At 33.4% G+C, this 22,641-nt stretch overlaps 2 protein-coding genes across 4 annotated transcripts; one reads left to right on the top strand and one right to left on the bottom strand.

Annotated features, from left to right (window-relative positions):
* Positions 1 to 1,248: 1,248 nt before the first annotated feature.
* Positions 1,249 to 3,216, bottom strand: LOC106759640 (protein ALP1-like). Its single transcript, XM_014642921.2, has one exon. The coding sequence runs from the start codon at positions 2,846 to 2,848 to the stop codon at positions 1,340 to 1,342; it is 1,509 nt and encodes a 502-aa protein (XP_014498407.1). The 5' UTR covers positions 2,849 to 3,216; the 3' UTR covers positions 1,249 to 1,339.
* A 5,336-nt stretch (positions 3,217 to 8,552) lies between these two features.
* LOC106762150 lies at positions 8,553 to 21,842 on the top strand. Of its 3 annotated transcripts, none has more exons than XM_014645891.2 (15): positions 8,553 to 8,827; positions 10,446 to 10,963; positions 11,042 to 11,315; positions 12,181 to 12,479; positions 15,371 to 15,553; positions 16,295 to 17,044; positions 17,122 to 17,213; positions 17,310 to 17,369; positions 17,458 to 17,546; positions 17,948 to 18,499; positions 18,731 to 18,805; positions 19,052 to 19,122; positions 19,214 to 19,271; positions 19,903 to 20,164; positions 20,769 to 21,842. In XM_014645891.2, the coding sequence occupies exons 2-15, from the start codon at positions 10,581 to 10,583 to the stop codon at positions 21,473 to 21,475; spliced, it is 3,855 nt and encodes a 1,284-aa protein (XP_014501377.1). In that variant the 5' UTR covers positions 8,553 to 8,827; positions 10,446 to 10,580; the 3' UTR covers positions 21,476 to 21,842. The 3 variants fall into 3 exon arrangements, with proteins under 3 accessions (XP_014501377.1, XP_014501376.1, XP_022636180.1); XM_014645890.2 differs by having other exon boundaries at positions 17,119 to 17,213; XM_022780459.1 differs by lacking the exon at positions 8,553 to 8,827 and having other exon boundaries at positions 10,626 to 10,742; positions 10,816 to 10,963; positions 17,119 to 17,213.
* Positions 21,843 to 22,641: the final 799 nt, after the last annotated feature.

The raw sequence follows: 22,641 nt of genomic DNA, 5'->3' as shown, positions 1-22,641 counted from the left end.
GTCTTCTCAATACTCGTCTCATAGCCAAAAATTATATAGTCATCTTTTAATTTTACTCTTCTGACATACCTAATATATATAATAAAATATAATGCTAAAATATTAATTTAACTAATTTTAAATTTTGATGGTTTTCGTTTTAATTATTACCTTTTATAATATAAAAATATATATTAATGAAAGTGAGATGTGTATACGTAAATAACAAACATAATTAATTAGGATTATTATATATTAGTTCTCTATATGCAGAATATTTCAATAGATACACACACAATAAATTTAATTTCATAGCTAACCCTGTAATAACCATCCATCCCAGTCAATTAATCAGTTAACTGCAATAAAACTATTGGTGCTTGTGTTAATATTTAAAAGTTTAGGAAGAAAAATGAAGCTAAGTAATTGTTTCTTTTACAAGAATATGACTGCTACTTTGGGTTGGAGTTGAAAGGTAACATGATTAATTTACTTCTTTTTTGTTTAAATTACGGAAATAACTTGAAAAACCAAAGTTTTACCTCTTCTACGTCGTTTGCAATTGAGGAACTTTTAAGAACAAGATCAATCTGGTAATATTCAAAGTATACAATCATACAAGCATATTCAGAAAAGTTGGGGCATGGTTTTGGTACCTTCCTTGCTAAAACTTTATTAACCCCTTTCAATTGTATTATAATAATATTAATCCAGATGAAAGATGATCCAAAATCTATTTTCTTTATAAATTTAAGTTTTTTTCCTCTCATAAGTCAACTATATTTGTAGTGAAGATTATATTCTTAAACTGAAAAATAAACCTAATTTAATAGACACAAGTTTCAACCACTTGTACAAACAACTTTCCATTTCTAAAAACTATATTGACATACTTTATAGATGCCATTCTATATTAGTCAAAGGCTGGAAGAAGCTAATTAATTCTTCAATAGACTGAACTGAAGGCAAAACTTTCCTCCTCAAGACAATATTCAATGTACAGATTAATTATACTATTGTTCTCATTTTATATTTTTAAACTAACGAGTGATGAGTCACAGCAGTCGAAGTGCCAACAAGACTTCATAGTCAAAAGCACAAATCGAATCTTTTTTGGGTCAGAGGTTGTGGGTCAGACAGCAAAACAGAAACGCGGTGGTAGCAGTAATCCATGACAAAAATATTATACTCTAAAACATCTTCTTAGTTATATTTTTCAGACAAAAATTCTCTATACAATCTATACCTATTATTCAAGAATCTAATGAATGAAATTAATATGCTTCTCTCTTTGTTAATTAACGTGACTACTGCAACATAGCCAAAAAGAATAAGGTAGAAGAAGAAGAAGAAGGTAGAGTTACACGAAGGCAGTGCCGGCGCGAGCATGGTGTAGCAAATGGTGGGCAATGTGGTCTCTGGCCTGCATGGAAGTTGCAGAGCGAATGGAATTCTCGGGAACCATCTCGTCGTCAAAAAGCTGAAACCCCCATTCATCATCCATCTCTTCATTCCTCATCTCACAAATGTTATGCAGAACACAGCAGGCGCCTAGCACCACCGGCAAGTCCTGAAGCTTCACCTCAGTCCTCTTCTGCAAACACCCCCACCGCGCTTTTAGCTTCGCAAAGGCCCGTTTGGCAGTGCCCTGAATCTCCTCAATCTTCTCGTTAAACGCGTGCTGCGTCCATGTCAGGTTAGGGTGGGTGTAGGGGACCAGCACCCAGTCCATCAGAGGGTGCCCGGAGTTTCCCACGATCCAAACGTCCCTCAAATTCCCACTGTTGGCCCTCTGAAACAACGCGCTTTTCTCCAGAACCTCATCGTCGGGCATCGAACCCGGCCAACCAATGCACACGTCGCTGAAAACACCTCTCGAATCAACCACGCCCTGAACCGTTACCGAGTAACTCGTTTTCTGGTTCCGCTCCGTGTGCCGCTTGTTAAAATACGCCGACACGCTTATTTTAGGAGCGATTATTGGCACGTGCGTCGTGTACATTGCGCCTCCCACGTTCTGTATTCCCGACAACCCCTCGAACTCTTCCTTGATGCGCTTCATCTTTTCTTCGCTCGGCCACTGCAGAAACTTCGGCATCAAAACGGTGCGTATCGCGTAGCACACTTCGAGTACGAGTTTGTGACACGTCGATATCCCCAATCCGAACCGCTTCGACACCTCCCGGAGCGGGTCCCCGGTGGCCAGGCGCCAGATGCAGACGGCCACGCGCTGCCGCACCGGAATCGCGTCGCGGAGCATCGTGTTTTTCTTCGTCACCACCGCGTCGAGCTCCTCGCAGATCATGTCGAACGTGCTTCTGCTCATCCGGAACCACCGCCGGAACTCCTCCTCCGGGAAGTCCTCCCGGCTGATCCGCTCCCACCAGTCCTTCGACCGGTCCCTCACCCACATCCTCCGCTGAACCGTCGAAGCGGTTTGAGGGGGAACCTCGGCCCGAACCGAAGCGGCCTCGTCTAGAATAACCGAACTGGCAGCTGCAGCAGCCGTGCGACGGGCCTTTTTGGTTATTTTGTTTTGGAGGTCTTCCGATTCGGCGAAATGGGCTTGGAATTGGGCCTTGTAAGTTTCCATGGCCCTGGCCTGGTTCTGGAAGCTAGCGTTTAAGATGTCGCGTTGATGTTGGGACTCAAGCATTCTGTTTTGCTGTTCTCTGGTTTCTTCCTCTTCCAAAAGCATGAGCGAAGCAAGTAAGTCCTTGACGATAGCACTATCACCATTTTGTTCTGCGCCTCCTCCTTCGTCTTCTTTACTGTTACGCTTTCTCTTGTTGGTGTCTGTGTCTGCAAATAGGTTGTAGAAGTGTGAGTAGTCTTCCTGAGCGAAAAACGGGACGGGGCTGATTCCCATGGATGATGGTGTAGTGTTTGGATTTGGTTGTTAAGGTTTTTTGAGAAGTGTGAACGCTTGAGGTTTTGCGTTTGTGGGGTTTATTTATAGAGGGCCGAGGAAGCGTGTCTTCAAGTGTGAACGCGATGTGGGGATGGTGGGCCTACTTTGACGCTCACTCTGACCTTAGGTTTTTCGATTTCGGAAGCATAAAACAATCATAATAATATGCGTTTTGAGAAGCGTGGTTTTTTACGCGGATGGTTTCGTTTTTGTTTTGGAATTTTCTGGGTTTCAAAACACGTTGCAGAGCAGAGCATTTGAGAAAGGAAAGAGGGACTTTTGTTCCTCCTTCATTTATGTTACATTCTTAATTACTCAGAAAATCTATTATCAGCAAATAAACATTTTCACATTTCAATTTTTAGTGTTTTTGAATTCATCAAGTTGGTTCTCTCATTAGAGTTTATGTTTCTTATCAACTTTGTAGGTGAAATGCATTCTTAATTTCTTAGATGCGACTGTTCTCTCTATTTATTCTTACTTGCGGATAGATTTATAAATAATTCAAATTAAATTTAAAAGTAAATTCTTTTAATCTGTCAAATAAATTAAATTATATACTAATTTTTATTAATTTTACTTCAAATTTATTCTTACTTATCTTATTTTCAAATCTATTCAAATAAACAATAAAAATAATTATCTTCCAATCTTTTCCGATACTTTTTTCCATATCCACTCAAATTAACTAACACCTAAAATTCAACGGATCCCTACTCGTATTATTCTCTTTTGTCTAACACATATGGTGGTAGGTTTTTTTTGTTTTTTTCATTCTTCAATTTTTCTCAGTAAATAAAAGATGGTTCTTACTTTTCGACTTTGGTCAATTCGGAAACTATGACGTGTAGAGGATAATTTGAAACCTGTGATATGGGTTGACATGCAGTGTGCCATAAAAAAGAGTAGAAGACATACTGAGAATACAAGTGTGTCATCTCCACATATCCACTTCCATTTCATGTGGATAAAGTATGGGTGATTTGTCTCATCGGCAGCTTATATAATTACTTTTTTCAATACTTTGTCGTCCTGTAAAATTATTTATGTGTGGAATATAACTAAATATTTTTATTAATTATTTTTAATATTTTTTATTTACAAATATAAATTTAGATGTTGTTTTTATGGACACTCGAGTGTGATGTTTTTCATCACTCATGACTCGAACACGATGATAGATTGTCTAAAAAAACCTTTCAATATTCAAGTCGTGTAATTAAGAAAAGAGAGTAAATATATGGTTTTAGTGAAATATCAATTATATTTATAGAGTTTTTAGATATGTGACTTATGTAATAAAACAGATAATATATATATATATATATATATATATATATATATATATATATTCCATCAACAAATATATTTTAAGATATTTTTTACCTACTTTAGATTAAGATAAGTGAAACTTGTTACTTATTTGCTATTTGTTAGGTCAGGTAGTGTGGATGTTATTTCATATTTTATTATATACTACTATGTTTTCGATTTCAATGATGTATTTTGTGTAATCAATAAATGAAATTTATCTGCATGAGATTATTTATTTTCATAAAAAACATAATACTTTGTGACAAAAATATTTTTATTTTGTAACAATTAAAATGTAAAATCTGTAATTATTATTTATACAATATTTAAAAAAATTAATCACTGAGTAATTAGTTGTCAAAATTTTTTCACATAAAATTACATAGACAGTTAATCTGTATAAATTAAATAAAAATTGCATACATTTAGATAAATATCAATAGTTTATAAATAAGACATCAAAACGATTTAAAAGAAGATGATTAGTTATATATAAACTTTTTAATCTTATATCTACTCAAAGCAAATATAGAAGAAGAAAAATATGTACTCATGTGTGTGTGTATATATATATATATATATATATATATATATATATATATATATATATATATATATATATATATATATATATATATATATATATANTGTGTGTGTATATATATATATATATATATATATATATATATATATATATATATATATATATATATATATATATATATATATATATATATATATATCAAAATTGAAAATAGATACATGACACTGTCTTTACAAAATTCATGTGAGGAGTCTTTATAAGATTTCTCTCCAAAAATTCTCTCTCATTTTGATTTCGTTATTCAAGATATTAACTAAGATCTTTAACTTTTCTTCATATTACTCTTATGAATGATACTTATTCTTTTTTAGTCATTGTTCACTAAGTATATTGTTGGTAGAATCATTCTCCTAATACTTTTTCCCAACATAGGTTAGATAGGGTAGTGGATGAGTAACAAATAACAGGATCTTTGAAGCCAGTTAAGTAAGAGCTACCATTCTTATAATGGGAGTCGAGACCAATAAATGATAAGAATAAAAAAGAACCAAACAAGTCAAGAGTCTAAACTATTGAAATGTTACGGTAGTATAAGGATGTTAGTTGAGTCCACTAAATAAAACATTTATAAGTCTTCTTATGTTGTGCATGAGGATCATGCACTAGTATGATATGAAATTAAAGGTGGTCTAATAAATTATGTTCATTTATAAAAGTTTTATGTTAAGAACGACAATTTAGTTCGAATCATCATATATATATAGATGCCTATTTGCTTACAATATTGTATTAATAATGGTAGAAGGTGATGCCACCAAACAATACACAATTGATGAGAAATAAGGACACATTGAATTGAGCATTTATCATTAGATCAAAAGTTATAGCTAATAGTGAGGATGTAACTCTTTTTACTTAAAAACATAACACCTACGATTCAATTATGACTTGACTCATTTGTTTTTTGTCACAAAACAATTGATGTCACCTACAACAATCTCCCCCTTAGCAAATGTTCCATTGGGAGCAATTGATGTCACATGCAATAATCACCCCTTCAATGATTGTCTCGTTAGGAATAACACTCGTGATCTCGACTTTGATACTAATTGTTGGGTTAAATCTTTACCACCAAGTCAAATGTTATAACTAACAATCAAAGTGCAACATTTTTTTACTTTATAGTGTAATAATCATAGTGTCACAATTCGATTTTGACTTGACCCACCTAACATATGTCATGGGATAATTGATGTCATCTGAACAAACATACAAAATGTTTGAAAAAGTTACCAAGTAAGACCAAATCTATTTTTCAAGCATGATTTGGATTCTTCAACGTGTAACTAGACACTAAAAATAAGTCTTTATAAATTGATGTAGACCTTTCATTTGTATTAATAGATGTTATCTTAACAAAATACAAAAGTCAAAAGTTTAATTATTGTTATATATAGTGGTAGATACTGAATTAAAAGAAAAATATATTTATTTTTCTACTTTGATCATACTTGAAAATATTTGTCATCGAAGAAAAAAAGGTGACCTTAATTTAGATTAACAAAAGATAATGTGCCATACTCAAGCTTATATTAGTTTGTTGTTTTCAAATCTACTTGGACGAAACTAATGTTTATTTACTATATTTAAGGAAGTTAGTTTATACATTTTGACATATGTTTCTAGAGAGTAAACATAGATTAGACTTGTACTTTTTCTTTTAAAATTATAAAATACTTAATATAGATACATATTTGAAGAATTAAACATGCGTGGAGTTTCAAATACTTCATTTGTTTAATCTTTTGAAAAAAAAATGAAGCAAATCAAAAATGTAAATCTTATTACTTATGATTAGTGAAACAATAAAAATGTCAATATATGAAACATATCACTTTAGTATCTATTTTAATTTTGATGGATAATATGTTAGAGTCATTTAGAATGATGTAATGCCTAAACAACTTAGAAGGCTATATAATTCAAGTTGATTTTTACATATGGATTTAAGAATAGTTTTAAAGTTACATTTTCTTTTTAACACATGAGTTAGTAATGAATTTGATAGTTAATTATTGTTCTTGTAATTGTTAGAATTTTGTGTAAACATATTATTAGTGTTATTATATATAAAAAACACGCATGAAAGAATGTCTCGTTCTTTTTTTTAAAAAAAATATATTTAAGAAAAGTGTTAGATATACTGCTTTTTGTATTAATTTAGTATTAATAAAAAATAATAAAAAAGTATTTAATTAATATTATTTTTAATTATCCAAAATACACATGTTATTACTAGTTCAGTTAAAATTTACTCATACATTTTTTTTAATTATTATCTACTTATTTTTTTCACCAACGTCAATATTTAAATAATCACCTCCAAATACCTTTTATTTGAGTTTTTAAAAATATTTGATAAAGATAACATGATAAATTAAACCATGTTCTAACAATAAATTATCTCATTAGACAAAAAATGGTATTATATTAATAAAAAGAAAGATTTACATCAACCATCAAATTATTCTTAACGTTTTCAAAATATCAATAGCTTCCTAATATCTAAAACTTCTTTCATGATTTAGTTATCAATTATATAAGTGATGTTAGTCTATTATGATCAAATATTAATATGATATAATAAAAACATATAGAAAACCTAATTTATTTCCGCATTTACATTATAGTCACAACATTAAATAAAAAAATCATTGAAACTTTGATTTTAATCTCTCATTTTTAGAAATATATAAGTTTAATTATTTTAACTAAATTTTATACTGCTAACATATTTTTTCTTAGTAACACTTTTTAACTTTAAATAAATTTAACAAAATTTAGTTAAAAAAACTAAATTTTTAAATTTATAAAATTATAAAACTAAATTAAACTCAAATTTTAAAAATAAACTAATTTTAATTTTGACTAAACATTAAGAAATAAAAAATATATTCAATCAAAAATAACTTCAAAATTACTCTCATTATTGAAAAAGTAGTTGTACTATTATAAAATATACAAATCATTCTTCATAAACTTAAGTATTTTAAATATGTAATTTCTCTTTGGTAGTGTTCTTTTATATTTGTTCAAGTTCAAATTATCTAATCATAGCCTATTTAATAAAAATAATAAAGCATTAAATTATGACGAAATGTAAAATGAACATTGGTGCATTTATTACGAAGTGTGTAAAGTTCTTAATCAATCTAAAACATGAAGTGTTCCATAGGACCACCTTTAAGGATATACATTTTGTGTATACAAGTCTTTTGACTTTTTATTGATTTAATAAAGTGACAAATATAATTTAAAAACAAAAAGATATAACATCATACATAGGTTAAGAAAGTTAAAAAATATAAAACGTGACAATTTGTTGAAATTTCAAAATAACATTTTAATTTTAAGGATCATTCGTAGCTCACATTATTTTATTTATTGTATGTTTTTAAGCTATTTCTTCATTTTAAAGTTATTATTTAGCTCACTTTATATATAAGCCTTATTTAATATAATATATTTTTTTAATAATCCTATTATTAGGAAGAAATACCTCACTAAATTGTTACTGTTATTAATTAATATAAACATAAATTGTTTTTAATAAATTGGAATGAACAAAAATTCACATTGGTATTGTTATTGTTGATCATAATAACAATGTATGTAATAATTTTGTACAATAAGGTATTCTAAGAATAAGAAGTATTATTATTATTAACATGCCATTACTATATTGGCTGTATTTGTAGTACATTATTGATGATAGCATAATCACATGTAATTCAATGCCAGTCATACCGTATATGACATGCACTGACGAAAACACCCCTGCAAATCGCGGGTTCTAAATTTTCCAAAAGTGCACAACCATGGGCAAAAGAGTAAAAGCTTCTTAGTCCAATTCATTGCCGATCAAAACACCGGTGCCTCCTCCTCCACCATGGCTTCTTCGTACGAACTTCGATTTGAAGCTCACAACAATATCAAATTCTAACAAGCCTTTCGATTCTTCTCCCAATTTCTCTGTGCTATTCGCATAACCAGTACAAGCACCATTGTGAGGTTACGAGGTATATTTAGGTGTATAGATTTTTTGATTTTCTTTTTCTGGAGTTGGCTGTTGTTTCATTCGTATTTTGTTCAACTTCTAGGGTTTTTATTTTGGAGTTCTAAGTGATCTTCCATGATGACAGGATACTTCGTGATTTTGATTTTTTGTTTTTTTGTTTTTTTGTCTGCGTTGATTCAACCGTTAGGGTTTCTACACGTTGTTGTTGGTTCCTATCTGTGTTTTTTTGGTTGAGCTTTCGCACGAACTGATATCGAGGATGTAGGGGACGAAGAGTATCTGCATGCATGGAGTAGCCGGAACTTGTGAAACAGAACTTATGTTGTTTGTAGATACAGCTTGCTAATTTAGTTGTGTTTCGCTTTTTAATTGAATATTTTGTATGTTAAAATTTAAAATGAGTAAATGCATGCTTGGAGTTCAGCGGATGGTTTTTATTTCCTGTGTGGCCGTTCCTTGTATATTGCCAGATAATGGCATTGAATTGAGGAAGGTAATGTAGGAGTTGGAGTAGACCAGAGTTAGAGTAGGAACGGGAATTTGCAAGTAATGGTAAGCATTACTTTACTAGCTGACAAATTTTGGGAGAAAAACTCAGTTGTCTTCATCAGGTTACTTTTAAAATGAATCTTGGAAATTGTTAATTATTTCTGATTGAAGGAAAGAGTAGTTGTCTTGTCTGTATTGACTACCTGTTTATTTGAGAGAATGGAAATTGACGAGGGATTGTAGTTCTGGGGTCCAAGATTGCGTTTGAAGTAACTAGTCATAGTAATTGGTGTTTGAAGTTGAGAATGTAAACTGTACTAATTGGTCTTCGAAGTTGAGACACTAAGTCACAATAATTGGCCTGCATACAGTGGGTTGCGAGCAAAATCTTCACAGCATTTATCATAATTTATAATCATGTAGATTTCATCTTGTTGCCACATTGAGCATTTATGTCTATTAATTTACATTTCTGTATGCAATGGTCAGGTTTGGTAAAGTAAAATAAATTGTAAAATGAAATTTTCACTCTTTATCTTGGAGATTAAGTTTTGAAATTGATGTGGTATACAGAGAGCTGATAAGTTTTGTGATATAAGAATGGGGACAAGTTCTTATATAGAGAAAAAGGAGAGGTATATATAATGCCACTTTATTCGTTTGTTTCAAAATATTTTTGTAAAATGCTATGGACAATGCAAATCATGAAGCTATTTTTTGGTGTTTTCGAGACTGTATACTTTAAGTAGATTTTATAAGAATGCTGGTTGTGGTGGTATTTTTATTTCTCCCATATTTTTGTCCACTTGTTTTCTTTGGATATGCAATAACTAATTTACATGCCAAATGTAATATCACATTATTCTTTTTTAGTTTTTACTTTGTTGTACACGAGTTGGGACTAGAATATAGATAAATAATGGAGTTATTTATTCAGACAAACTCTACTGTGCTGTGTTATAGATCTCTTAGCCTTTGATGAATTTTAAAAATTTCTGTGTTCATCATACAAATTAGAGAGCTTTTGAGTATGAATCTTGACTTGCTACCCAAGTCGTTTATTGTACGCATGAATGTTTCTACATCATAGCACATGAAGTTTGATTTTTCTGTTGTTTTTTTCCTTTCAGGTACAGTGTTCAATTGTTTCCTTTGTAATATAGATTTGCCCTTTATGTGCTTTAGTCAATATAGTGCTACGACTTTGTCATGCACAAGTCCTTGTTCTGTGTATTTGGCTCAAGAGAGGTGTGGGAATTAGTGCTATGGCAAGTCCAGATAGACAATTGTACTCTGGGCAACGTGGATCCCACATAGCTCCTTCATTAGATAGATCAGGTAGCTTTCGTGAAAGCATGGAAAATCCAATTCTGTCTTCTCTTCCAAATATTTCAAGAAGCAGTTCTCCTGCAACTCAAGGGGATGTGGTGAGCTTCTTCAATTGTGTGCGTTTTAATCTAAAGTTGGTGGCTCCAGAGCATAAGTCTAATCGTCAAACAGATTATAAACGACTTGTCAGTGCTGCTCTTGGAATTTCTTCTGATGAATCTCCATCTAGTTCTGCCAAAGGCAAACAACTATCATCCCCAGCACCTGAAGATATCAAACGGTTGAGGGATAGTTTGCATGCAAGTTTTAGGAGGGCAAGGTAGTTATTTCATTCTCTGCATGTTTTACTACTGGCATTGAAGTTAGAGGAGTTTAATAGCATTGTAATCTTTAACAGGGATCGTGCTAAAATGTTTAGCGAAGCCCTGTCTAGATTCAACAAAGATTTCCAAAATATAACATCAAAGAAAAGGTCTCGAGCTGAAACTTTTTCTAATGAACGTTCTAGTTTTACATTAAGTGATCGATCAGTCTTGGGAACAAGCACAGGTAAGGTTGGAGTTCAAAGTCATGCAGTCACAGGTGGTTTTGAACATGACCAGCTGAAGTTGGAAGAAAGAACCAAAGTTGTTCCTAACAAGCGGACTCGAACTTCTTTGGTTGATGTAAGGGTATGTGTGTTTGTTAACACTATTCAATTTCTATTTAGGCCTCCTACTATAGCTTATTCATTTTTGTGCTGTTTGCATGTAAATACATTGTAATTTATACTATATTTACATCCCTTAGTTGTATAATTTCAACTCAGTGTGACATGGCATCCTGTTTCGAATCTGCTTTAACAAAAGTTGGCTACTAGAACATTTTCTCTCCATGCTTTCTTAGAGATTCCATACCACCTAATGTATAGAAATCTGTTATGAATTCTTTTGAACATATACATATAGGGTAGGGATTAAGTTACTCCAGGAGTAACTTTTAAAGTTACATTGTTGAAAACCTCATACATTAAATTTCAGTAATCTGACTGTTGAATATTTTAATATTTTCTCAACAATTATGCAAAGTAAATTTTAGATAAATGAGATGATTTTTTCTTATAATTTAAAAAGGTGAATTATATGTTAATTTGAATTTAGTCAATTAATTATTAAGAACCTTTTGATTTTATAAGCATTTATGCACTTGATCTATTTAATAAGCACTTTTAAATTAGTGGTTGGGTTATAGAAATTTAATATATACAAAGAGTTGATGAATGTAGTAAATTGATCCCCACCAATATACACACACATATGTGCTTGTGTGTTTGAATGTATGTGTTTCATGAATTCTAGTTTCTTTATGTGTGTATCGTTATTTCTATATGAAATTGTCAAATTACAGAGTATTTTGTCTTACTGTGCAAGTTTTTGGGTCTAATAAGACGTGAATATGGCTTGTGGTTGTGACTTTACAACTTTCTATTTGCTTCTCTTTATGTGGGGGAGTCTGATTTCTTTTGACCAAAACTGACTTGCGTTTGATGAATTCTAGATGGATATACGGACTAATTCTCTTGTCAGGCCATCTGGAACTGTAGATAGGGATAAAGAAATGTTAAGGATTGTCAATAGTAGTGCAGTGCAGGGTGAGGAACGAACTTTACCCATTGGAGGTGATGGGTGGGAAAAGTCAAAAATGAAGAAGAAACGTTCTGGCATCAAACCAGATGGGTCTCCAAATACAGCATTGACAAAGCCTATTAACCTTTTCCAGGAAACTAAACACGGAATGCAACAAAGACTAGCCAACGATGCTCGTGCAAAATTGAGTAATGATTCTCATTCTTTCAGGTATGGATGTATTTGTGCGCAGTTTTTGTTGTGTGAGACAAAATTAGCATGAATATGCCCACTTCCCCAAAATTTTTGTTATTATTGATTGTAATCAGATATTAGTTTTCATATTAGTGACTGTTCCAAAGCCCATATATATGGATAGAAGAGTACTACCATATAATACAACTGTCAACCAGAAAACTAAACAGAAAAACAGAACTGAGAAAATCATATCTCTAATATCCCCACAAGTTCAAGTTGATGAGAAAGAATGGGTAATTCAGCCACCTAACAAAAACAAATCTCGTTGATGAAAGTGGCTTAGTTAGAATGTCAGCCCATTGATCCAGAGGCAGTTCTTGTGCAAGACTTAAATCCTCAACTTCTTCAATAGTAGTAGTATCAATTTTGCCATCAATAAGAGCAATAACATTATCATATTCTCGAGGAAAACCTTCAAGAATTGAATCCAAGTGTTCTTTAAGAGAAACAGGATCTCCAACTGAACAAAGAGAGTGTACAAGAGACTTAATATGAGAAAGAAAAGCAATAACTTTGCACTTTTGCAAAGAGGAGTTTCTTAAATAACAGTGGAGCTGTCTTGCCTTTGTTTGAGTTTGATGGTGAAAATATGCATGTCCCTTTTCCAATACTTCATATGAATGAACACATCCAACAACATGTGGCAAGTTGGCACTGGAAAGAGAGGACTGAAGCCGCATAAGAAACATTTAATCTTGTTCTCAAGAAAATATTCTGGATTAACCTGATTAATATCCGTGTCTTGATTTGCAAGAAAATGTGACGAAACTTGTGGAACAACAACAAAGTGGTGCAGCTGATGTGCCTTAATAACATGTTGAACCTGTTGACATCACAATAAAAGGTTGTTGCCATCAAACTTCTCAGTAATTTGATGCAAAAAACTGACAGGAACATCAATTGGAGCAGATGACTGAGAATCAGTTAGAGGAGCAGGGGTTGGAGGTGGCACAGAGGAGGTTGAAAGAGGATCTGAAATGGAAGTCATTAAAACAAAAGGAAAGAACTGCTGTAAGCCAAGAAAAGAAAAAAGATCAACTAGCTCTAGATACCATATTGAAAGTAACAAGAAATGTAATTCCTTAGACTGAAAATTACGAAAGATTGCCAAAAGATTAGTGAAACTTTTACAAAGCCCATCGTGAATAGAGGAGTACTGCATAATACAACTGTCAACCGTAAAACTACACAGAATAGCCGAACTGAGAAAAAACATATCTTTAACATGTATAGAGACCAAAATAGTAACATGACTGTAAATTTATTTATCTACCATCAAAAGACGGCCACAATTGAAAAATAGTTGTATTGTATCCCTTAAGCACGCAGGTCAACTTTTGTTTTTGGCCATGTATAGGGAAATTATTTTGTTGGATGTAACAAAACCCATTTTAGTGATCTTTATGGGCCTTGGTTCATTCCAAAAGAAGATTTATTTGAGTTAAATGACCAATTTTGTCCTTGAATATGAGACACTGCCAATTTTGTTCTTGAAAGAACCAAAAATATTGTTGGAATTTAAGAGTATTAGAGACAGTTTTCATATTCATGAAGAGTTACAAGTATTCATGAAAAGTTACAATTAAGAAATGTAACTAGTAAAAAAGTTGTTATTTTTACAACCATTCATGAAAAGTTACAATCAAGTAATGTAACTAATTAGAATCTAGTATCATTTAAAAGATGCCTGATCAACATCTATATAAAGGGATGAGAATTTTATTCTTATTTAACGTTAATACTAAGAGTGAGTATCATATCTCGAAAGCAGATTTCATCGTTGTATTCATGCCTAGAAGATTATATCAAGTCTACATTATACGCCGAGGTATATACATCTCGAGCGTGGGACTAGACATTAATGGGTGGTCAGATAGCAGCCCGATAGCGGGTGAAACAATATGCCCAACAAACAGTAAATATCGTTAGAATAGGGTTTTTAACAATGGCTCTAATATCATGTTAGAAGTGGACTTTAAGCCTAACTCAATCCCACAAAACTGGTTGCACCCACTTATATACTATGAATTCGCTTTATCTCTAGTCGATGTGGGATCTCCAACACTTTGCAACTGAAGTCTTGAAGGTAAAGCTTCAGTGTTAGTTTAAGGGGTTGAAGTTTTAATGGTTAAATAATTGCAGGACAGGTTCAAGTATTACCTTGTAGTGAATATATTTACTGATGAGAATATATCTATCACTAGTCAAATGTAATTACCGATTATACTTGTGATATATCTTATATATCCAATGCCGACTTGCATATTAATTAGTGGAGCTATATGAACTATGTTGTTATAAGTTTGTGCTTAGATTCACTATAACAATACACAATAATGGCTTTACTCATTGTAATCATTGTATTATGCAAATTAAAATTTTAAATTGTTTGTTATATCGTTATTACAAATTTGCATTTTATTACTGGCGCTATACACATCTAATGCTAGATATAAGTACTCAAGCTGACAATAAAATGTCATGTTATGTGTTATTATAGATATAGCTCCTGTGTCCTACAAAATGGTAATTTATCGGATCTTTGCCTTCAAGTGTCATACCAACAAGATGGAAATGAAAGAAAATTGAGGAGAGTCAATGAGGCTCTCTCTAGATAGTGTTAAATGAGTGAGTGATTGAGGTTTCTCTACATATACTGTGTAGAATGGTGAAAGGCTGCATACCCATCCATACAGTGTAACAAGTGAATATAGTTGTGAGTAATTGTGCTAAACTCTCAGATTTTCAAGGATAAATAGAAAATATTGTGCAAGAAGATGTTATTTTGTTCGTTTTCTATTCCTGTTCATTATCTTTCTTCAATATGTAGGATATCATAATTCCTTGATGCATCTTTTGTTTAGGTCGGGAGTGACTAATGGAATTGTTGGAGCTGGAAAATCAGATGGCGTCTCTCAACAGACAGGGTTGGGCATACGCGTCTCTACTCCAAGAAGCGACCTAGAAAATAATTCTCCTGTCAATGATAGACGGGATCGTCCTGTCAGTTCAGACAAGGAAAGGGTGAATTTCAGAGCTGTTAACAAGTAAGCAAACTGCTGAGCACAGTTCTTAAAGATTTTTCTTTTCTTTTCTTTAAAAGGATCTTTTTATCGAAAACACTTTTTCCCTCCATGTTGCTCTCCTTGATTTCTTTTATTGATTGTTTGTTTATTTGCTCCATTTCTCTATGGATCTTAATGTTTTCAAAGGTATTTTCTTTGTCGTGATATGTTTCCTATAATTGACAATTGATTAGTCGTTTAGAGATATGCAACTGCTTTTTGATAAGATTAGGTATTTGACTTGCACATAATGGAAAACACATGGTCTTTGTTAAGGGACGGCTCATACAATATGAAGGATGGATTAAATATTGTGTTGATGTTTATTATTTGTTCTTTACTTTTTGGTATCTTTTTGAGGATGATTTCTTATCCTGCTTTCCCTTTGTAATTATTGAAAGTTCCACATCGACTAGAGATAAGGCCATTTAAGTGTATATAAGTGGGTGCAAACCTCACCGTACAAGCCGGTTTTGTGGGGTTGAGTTAGACTTAAATTCCACTTCTAACATGGTATCAGAGCCATGATTGGAGTCTATCCTAGCAATTTTCTATTGTCGTTGGGCATATTGTTCCACCCACTATCGGACCATTTAAGTGTATATAAGTGGGTGCAAACCTCATCCTACAAGTAATTTTCTAATTGTGTTTATAAATTTTTTGTCTTCATAAAAAGTGTAATCTATAATTGATATTGATTCTCAATTACTGTTTTATATGTAGGGCAACTGTTCGTGATGAATTCAATTCGGCAAGTCCTAATTCAGGTGCAAAAATGAATACACCTATTCGGGCACCACGATCTGGTTCAGGAGTAGCTCCAAAGTCATCACCAGGTGTCATTAGAGCAGCTGTCCCTAATGATTGGGAGCCATCACATTGTATGACCAAGCCCCCTACCAGTGTTGGCACCAACAATCGCAAGCGAATGGCATCAGCACGATCATCTTCCCCACCTGTTGTCCACTGGCAGAGGCCACAGAAGAGCTCCCGTACGGCTAGGAGAGCAAATTTTGTGTCCACTGTGTCAAGTATTGATGATTCCCCTGTTTTGGACACTGTGTCAGATGTGTCTGGTAATGATCTTGGGTTGGGATTTGTTAGACGTTTGGCTGGTAATTCTCCTCAGCAAATTAAATTAAAAGGTGATTCTTTACCTTCAGCCGCCTTATCTGAAAGTGAAGAGTCAGGGGTGGCTGAGATAAAACCAAAAGAGAAGGGCAGGAAATCAGCGGAGATAGATCAGAAACCTGGACAAAATGTTCAAAAGGTTTCTAACTTCATCCTTCCCTCAAGAAAAAGTAAGCTTGTTTCTGCAGAAGAACATGGAGATGGTGTTAGGAGGCAGGGTAGGACAGGACGCAATTTTCCTGTTGCAAGGTCGCCAACACCAACGACATCTGAGAAGCTTGGAAATGTAGGAACTGTAAAGCAACTTAGAAGTTCAAGACTAGGACTTGAGAAGAGTGAAAGGTTAAAATGCATCTTCTATTGCTTAGGTTTTTCAATTTTGTTTATTAAAGCTAATGTTTCTTAGTTCCATGCAGCAGGGCAGGCCGTCCACCAACCAGGAAACTCTCTGATCGTAAGGCATATGCTCGTCAGAAACATACTGCACTTAGTTCATCAGCAGATTTTCTTGGTACTAGTTTCAGATTCTTGAAAAGAATGGTGATTTCAGTTTTTCATATGTATAATACTAGTATACCATGAATCACTTTTGGGTTCATTGTTTTAGTTGGGTCGGGAGATGGACATGAAGAATTACTGGCTGCTGTAAAGGGTGTTATCAACTCTGGTATGAATCTTGCTAAATATTATCTAATTGTGTACCCTATATACTTTTTTATCTGATGGAGTAGTTCTGTATTTTCTTATTACTGCAGCTCGTTCTTTTTCCAGCCAATTCTGGAGGCAGATGGAGCTTTTCTTTGGTTTAATAACTGAGGAGGATATTGCTTACTGGAAGCAGAAGGTACCAATTTTTTTCCCTATTGGTGGGGAATATATTGCATTGTTGTTGGTGCTTTCATATATAAGAAAGATGCTTTAGATTTGTGGTGGTATCAGTAATAGTATATCCTTGATGCATCCTTTGATAATTCTGGAGTTAGAATTTATTGTTTTCTTATAAATGTTTTATGTCCTGATTTGGTATGGAACCATGGCCATTGTATTATCTATTATGTTTATTCCTTATTTGCACACATGATTCAGTATATATTAAAAAAATTCCAAACCAATCTTGTATAAGTTATAGTTTTAGTAATAATAATAATGGCAATTAAAGCATGATTTTATTGATCTGAGTTTCTTATCGTACCTATCAAGGGAATAGATTATTTAAATTTCTTTAATAATTCATTCATGTTTCAGATAAATCATGAATCAAGTGGATTGATGCCAACTCCAGTTCGTACATATGTAGATGGTTGTGAAGCTATTGCTAATGGGTTTGGGTTAATGGGTCATGGAAGAGATTTTGAACCTTGTAATCAAATGGGTGCTGGAGTTGTAGCAGAACAGTTACATCTAGCTAAAGGAGATTCCAATGGAATTCCCCTCTGTCAAAGGCTTATATCTGCTTTAATTTCAGAGGAGTGTAGCAGTGAAAGTGAAGATATAAAGTTTGATGCATGTGATGCTGAATTTGAGGCTGATGGAGAGTTGGATTTGAGTAGTTTGGATGACAGTTCTCGATCTAATTCTTATCTTGCTTGTTATTCTGCTTACAATGGTTATAGAATAACTAGAACATCAGGACATGATGAGACTGAAAGTGATAAAGTTGATATCCCATCAACTGGGTTGAATTCAAGCCAGAACATGCCTACTGTGACCTGTTCAGAGTTGCAATATGCCACCTTGGGTATGAATGAAAAGCTTCTTTTGGAGCTTCAAAGTATTGGAATTTCACCAGAATCAGTGGTTAGCTAACTTTCCTCTGATTTTTTGTGCTGTTTTTCATGAAATCTTGATATTGTGAAGTATGACAAATCAATATCAGATTTGAATAAACTATGTTGTTCTAGTTTATTCTGTAGTTCTTTCAGCAATCTACTCATAAATACATCTAAATAATTTATTTCAAGATGTTCTGTTATTATTAAATCTGCTGTAGGTTAAATCATACTTATTTTTTTGCTTTTGTTTTTCAAGCCTGAAATGTTGCAAGCAAATGATGAAGGAATTTGTGAGAATATCACCAGGTTAGAGGAGCATTACCAAGGACAGGTACTAACTGAGGCTGAAGCGAAGCTATAATATTCTCATTGTTATTCGTCTAAATGCTCTTTCCCATTGTTTTTTATCTGTTAAAAGTAACTTTTCAGAAATTTACGTGTTGCTTTCCAAGTATCATGTAAGCATATAGATCAGATTGCTATCCAGATAACTGATTTATAAATATTATGTAGAACCTAATGAAGTTATTTTTTGTTCCATTAATTCACCTTATAATTTTATTTTCATACATTGTAGATGTCCAAGAGGAACTGCCTACTGGATGGATTATTACGATCTGCATCAGTGACAAAAGAAGTTCAAGAAAAGTAAATGTGTACATTTATTTCCTGATTATTTACTTACTTTTAACTTTTTTGGCTCATTGCTCTGAAGGAAATACAATATCTTGATTAACAGGGATTTTGAACAAAATGCTCTTGACAAACTCCTCATGATGGCTTATGAGAAATACATGGTAACCTTCTTATTGTTTAATATCTCTATTCTTTATATACGTAATCGGGTTTATAGTTCTCAAATAAAAATTTTGCAGTCTAGTCAAATATCTTCAAGGCCCAAGGGTTTCGTTTACAATAGTTGAAATGGCTAGGGATGTTTATATAGTGGATAGTATTTTTTATAGTGTTGGGACATGGTCTATAACTCTGATTATCCAGATATAAGAACGGAGGTAGTAGAAAAAACACACCAACAAGTGAATAGGCCATGTTCTATTGTGTAGTTGTGTAGCCTTAAATACTGATGCTAGAATGTATCATAGTACACATTGCTCTTTGCGCTCTTAGTGTCTTAATGGGGTGTTGAGATTACAATACCACGGAAGCCTACCATACAACTAGAAATGACAACTCAACCATGTCATGCTCTCTTTTTCTTAGGTCAGAGTCGTGATATCTTTTACCTATTCTCATTTTAGTGTTTTCTTGTAATCAGATAAACCAAACCCTGCCTTCTTATCTTTTATTAAGTACTTTAAATTGTGTAGGAAGAAAAGTTGAACACTCCATTACATAATAGTGGAAAGTATTCTCCACTTTATAAATAGGTTGTGTGGCTGATCGAATTGACAAATAATTGATTGGCAGGCTTGTCGGGGTCCCAGCTCATCAGGTGGGAAGAATGCAAGCAACAAAATGGCCAAGCAAGCTGCATTGGGATTTGTTAAACGAACGTTGGAACGATGCCAACAATTTGAAGATACAGGCAAGAGCTGCTTCAGCGAGCCTTTGTATAAGGATATGTTCCTCGCTGCTTCCTCCCAGCTAAGTATTGTTCGAGAATTAGATGGCATGGAGGCTGAGTCCGTTAAACCTTCTGCTTCTTCCTTTTTTCTGGAAGCAAGAAATGGTACCATCCTCATTCCTTCTCGAATAAATATTACTTGAACTGTGTAAGAAAGTAAAGAATTATTTTATTGATAACAATCACGGCAATTACATTTGCATCATCTCTATTTGTATTAATTGGAACCTTTAAAAAAATTAATAAAAATTTGCTGAAATAAATAGTTAGATTCTGAAGATACCTTTTCCTAATTATTATGGAGATGTTGAGAATATTTTTTATCCTAATAATCTCTTATTTACAACATATTGTAATATTTTTCTATCTTAGCCCTGTTCTGTATGAGCATTTTAGCCAAACTTCTCAGATGTGTTAAATTTATTTGGCATTTTCTTGTGGACTTGAGCCCTTTGTCCGCAATTCTGTCAAATAAAATATTACCAACTAAAACAAAAAGTACTTCCTGCTTGGAGAGGTAAAATGTAATTTTTCTTTTAGTTGTCAATAGTGTATAGGTAACAGGTTCAGGATATTGGGTGAGGGGAGTTGGAGGGACAGGTGATTAGAGCTGATCTTTATTTGAACTTATCAAGTTCTGTTCCACCCTGTTTTGCTCCTGATTACAGCCTGAAATTTGATATTTAATTCTTTTTTTTTCTATCTGCAGGTTCCATGGGTTCACAGCAGAACCCTTCACAATTTAGTCAGAATGTGAAAGATCATGATTTCAATTCATCAGATATTCGTCATGCTGTAAATGGTTCCTCTGAACAGGCTAGTGGGAAGGAAGATCTTTGGTCAAACAGGGTGAAGAAAAGGGAATTGTCCCTTGATGATGTTGGCAGTACCATGGGGAGTTCAAGTGCTCCATCAGGCATTGGGGGTTCTCTATCAAATAGTACAAAAGGAAAGAGAAGTGAGAGAGACAGGGACGGAAAAGGGTATAGCAGAGAAGTGCCATCCAGAAATGGTACTACTAAAGTTGGTAGGCCAGCATTATCTAGTGCTAAGGGAGAAAGGAAACCAAAATCAAAACCTAAGCAGAAAGCAACTAAGCATTCTGTTTCTGTAAATGGCCTCCTTGGCAAGCTATCAGAGCAACCTAAGTCAAAGTCTAATGAAATGTCTAATAATATGAAGAGCAAGGAGAAAGATGAGTTTGGCATTGGTGAATATGATGACCATGAGCCTATTGATTTGTCCAACCTTCAATTACCTGGAATGGATGTACTTGGTGTTCCTGATGATCTCGGTGACCAAGGTCAGGATATTGGTTCATGGTTGAATATCGATGATGATGGATTGCAAGATCAGGATTTTATGGGGCTTGAAATTCCCATGGATGATCTTTCAGACTTGAATATGATGGTTTGAAACCGCTTTCTGTGTATAGTACTGTTCATTATACCAATGACAAAGGAAACAAAGTACCTTTAAGAAATGACTAGTTACATAGGATGGTTTTATGGGTAATCCTGTCGTCAATTAGGTTATATATATTCTTTGGTAGACTTCCTTATCTAAGTTGTTTTTAATGACCTATCCAACTGTTTGGGATTTTGCCCATGTCGAAGTTCAGGATTTCCACTGTAAAGATCATTTTGTTGTAGGTACAAGTTAGTATTCATTCCTAGTGATTATATGGTAGCAACCACTCCTGGTTGTAGCTCTTACAAATCAGAGAAAAGGCTTTTGTACATACATTTAATATTTCTAATAAAATCAGCTTCCATTTGCTGAATTGACCTTCCTATTTACTCTCCGTATAGCGCCCTCCCCTGCACTTTATTTCAGTACTTGTGTTTTGCAGGTTCAGCTCCTCAGCATGATGCTGTTCAAGTTTTTTGCCGGGCTTCATCCATCTGTTCACCCGGATTTCCCTGAGGTTTTCAGGGAATGTTTTGTAACCAATGTAAATGTGACCATTTTGTGTTTCATCAGATTACGAATGCTGCTCTTTTCTCTGGACAGTTTGTTGTCATGATTATGACTTTCATATATAATATGACACATCTATCGTCACTCTGGTTGTCTAATGTCTGATCTATTAGCTGCAATCCCATTGCTATTTGTAGAAGTTTGTGCCGAGGAACTTCCGAAGATTGCAAGGTATTTTGTACTTGAAACTTAATTCAAATGTTATTGATACGATCCAACTTTCTTATAAATTAATATGCAAAGGTTTTTTATTAGCAGAACTGATTTGAGCTGTTCGTTTTACGTAGGGAGGTAAGGTTTAAATATTTCCTTCCTTACCCTTACCTTTCTTTAATTTGTTGATCTTGTAATAAAATTCCTTCAGATATCTCTGCCCAAAATAAGTTGGACATTCTACATGGATGACTAATCGCTTACTTGTATGGTTGTCTTCCTCAAGCCTGCCATTCTCTATGTAAGTACATATATTAATTTCCCTTACATGATTATTGCTCTATGTCAAGACTGAACCTGAATCGAACCTCTTTTTGTTCTTGTGTGATTTTAACACTGATTTGGTTCATTTTTGCTGTGGTATCTGCTTCAATTCAATAAATTTGAAT

Source organism: Vigna radiata, chromosome 5 (assembly GCF_000741045.1).
Source record: "Vigna radiata var. radiata cultivar VC1973A chromosome 5, Vradiata_ver6, whole genome shotgun sequence".
In the NCBI taxonomy this organism is placed as follows: domain Eukaryota; kingdom Viridiplantae; phylum Streptophyta; class Magnoliopsida; order Fabales; family Fabaceae; genus Vigna; species Vigna radiata.
This window is presented reverse-complemented; position numbering and strand designations above follow the sequence as displayed.

Excerpts from the sequence above, each read along its gene's own strand:
- LOC106759640 (XM_014642921.2), bottom strand. The coding sequence starts at position 2,848 with ATGGGAATCAGCCCCGTCCCGTTTTTCGCTCAGGAAGACTACTCACAC.
- LOC106762150 (XM_014645890.2), top strand. The coding sequence starts at position 10,581 with ATGGCAAGTCCAGATAGACAATTGTACTCTGGGCAACGTGGATCCCAC. Across the intron at positions 18,806-19,051 it reads AGGAGCATTACCAAGGACAG|ATGTCCAAGAGGAACTGCCT; the intron begins GTACTAACTGAG and ends CATACATTGTAG. Across the intron at positions 20,165-20,768 it reads TTTTCTGGAAGCAAGAAATG|GTTCCATGGGTTCACAGCAG; the intron begins GTACCATCCTCA and ends TTCTATCTGCAG.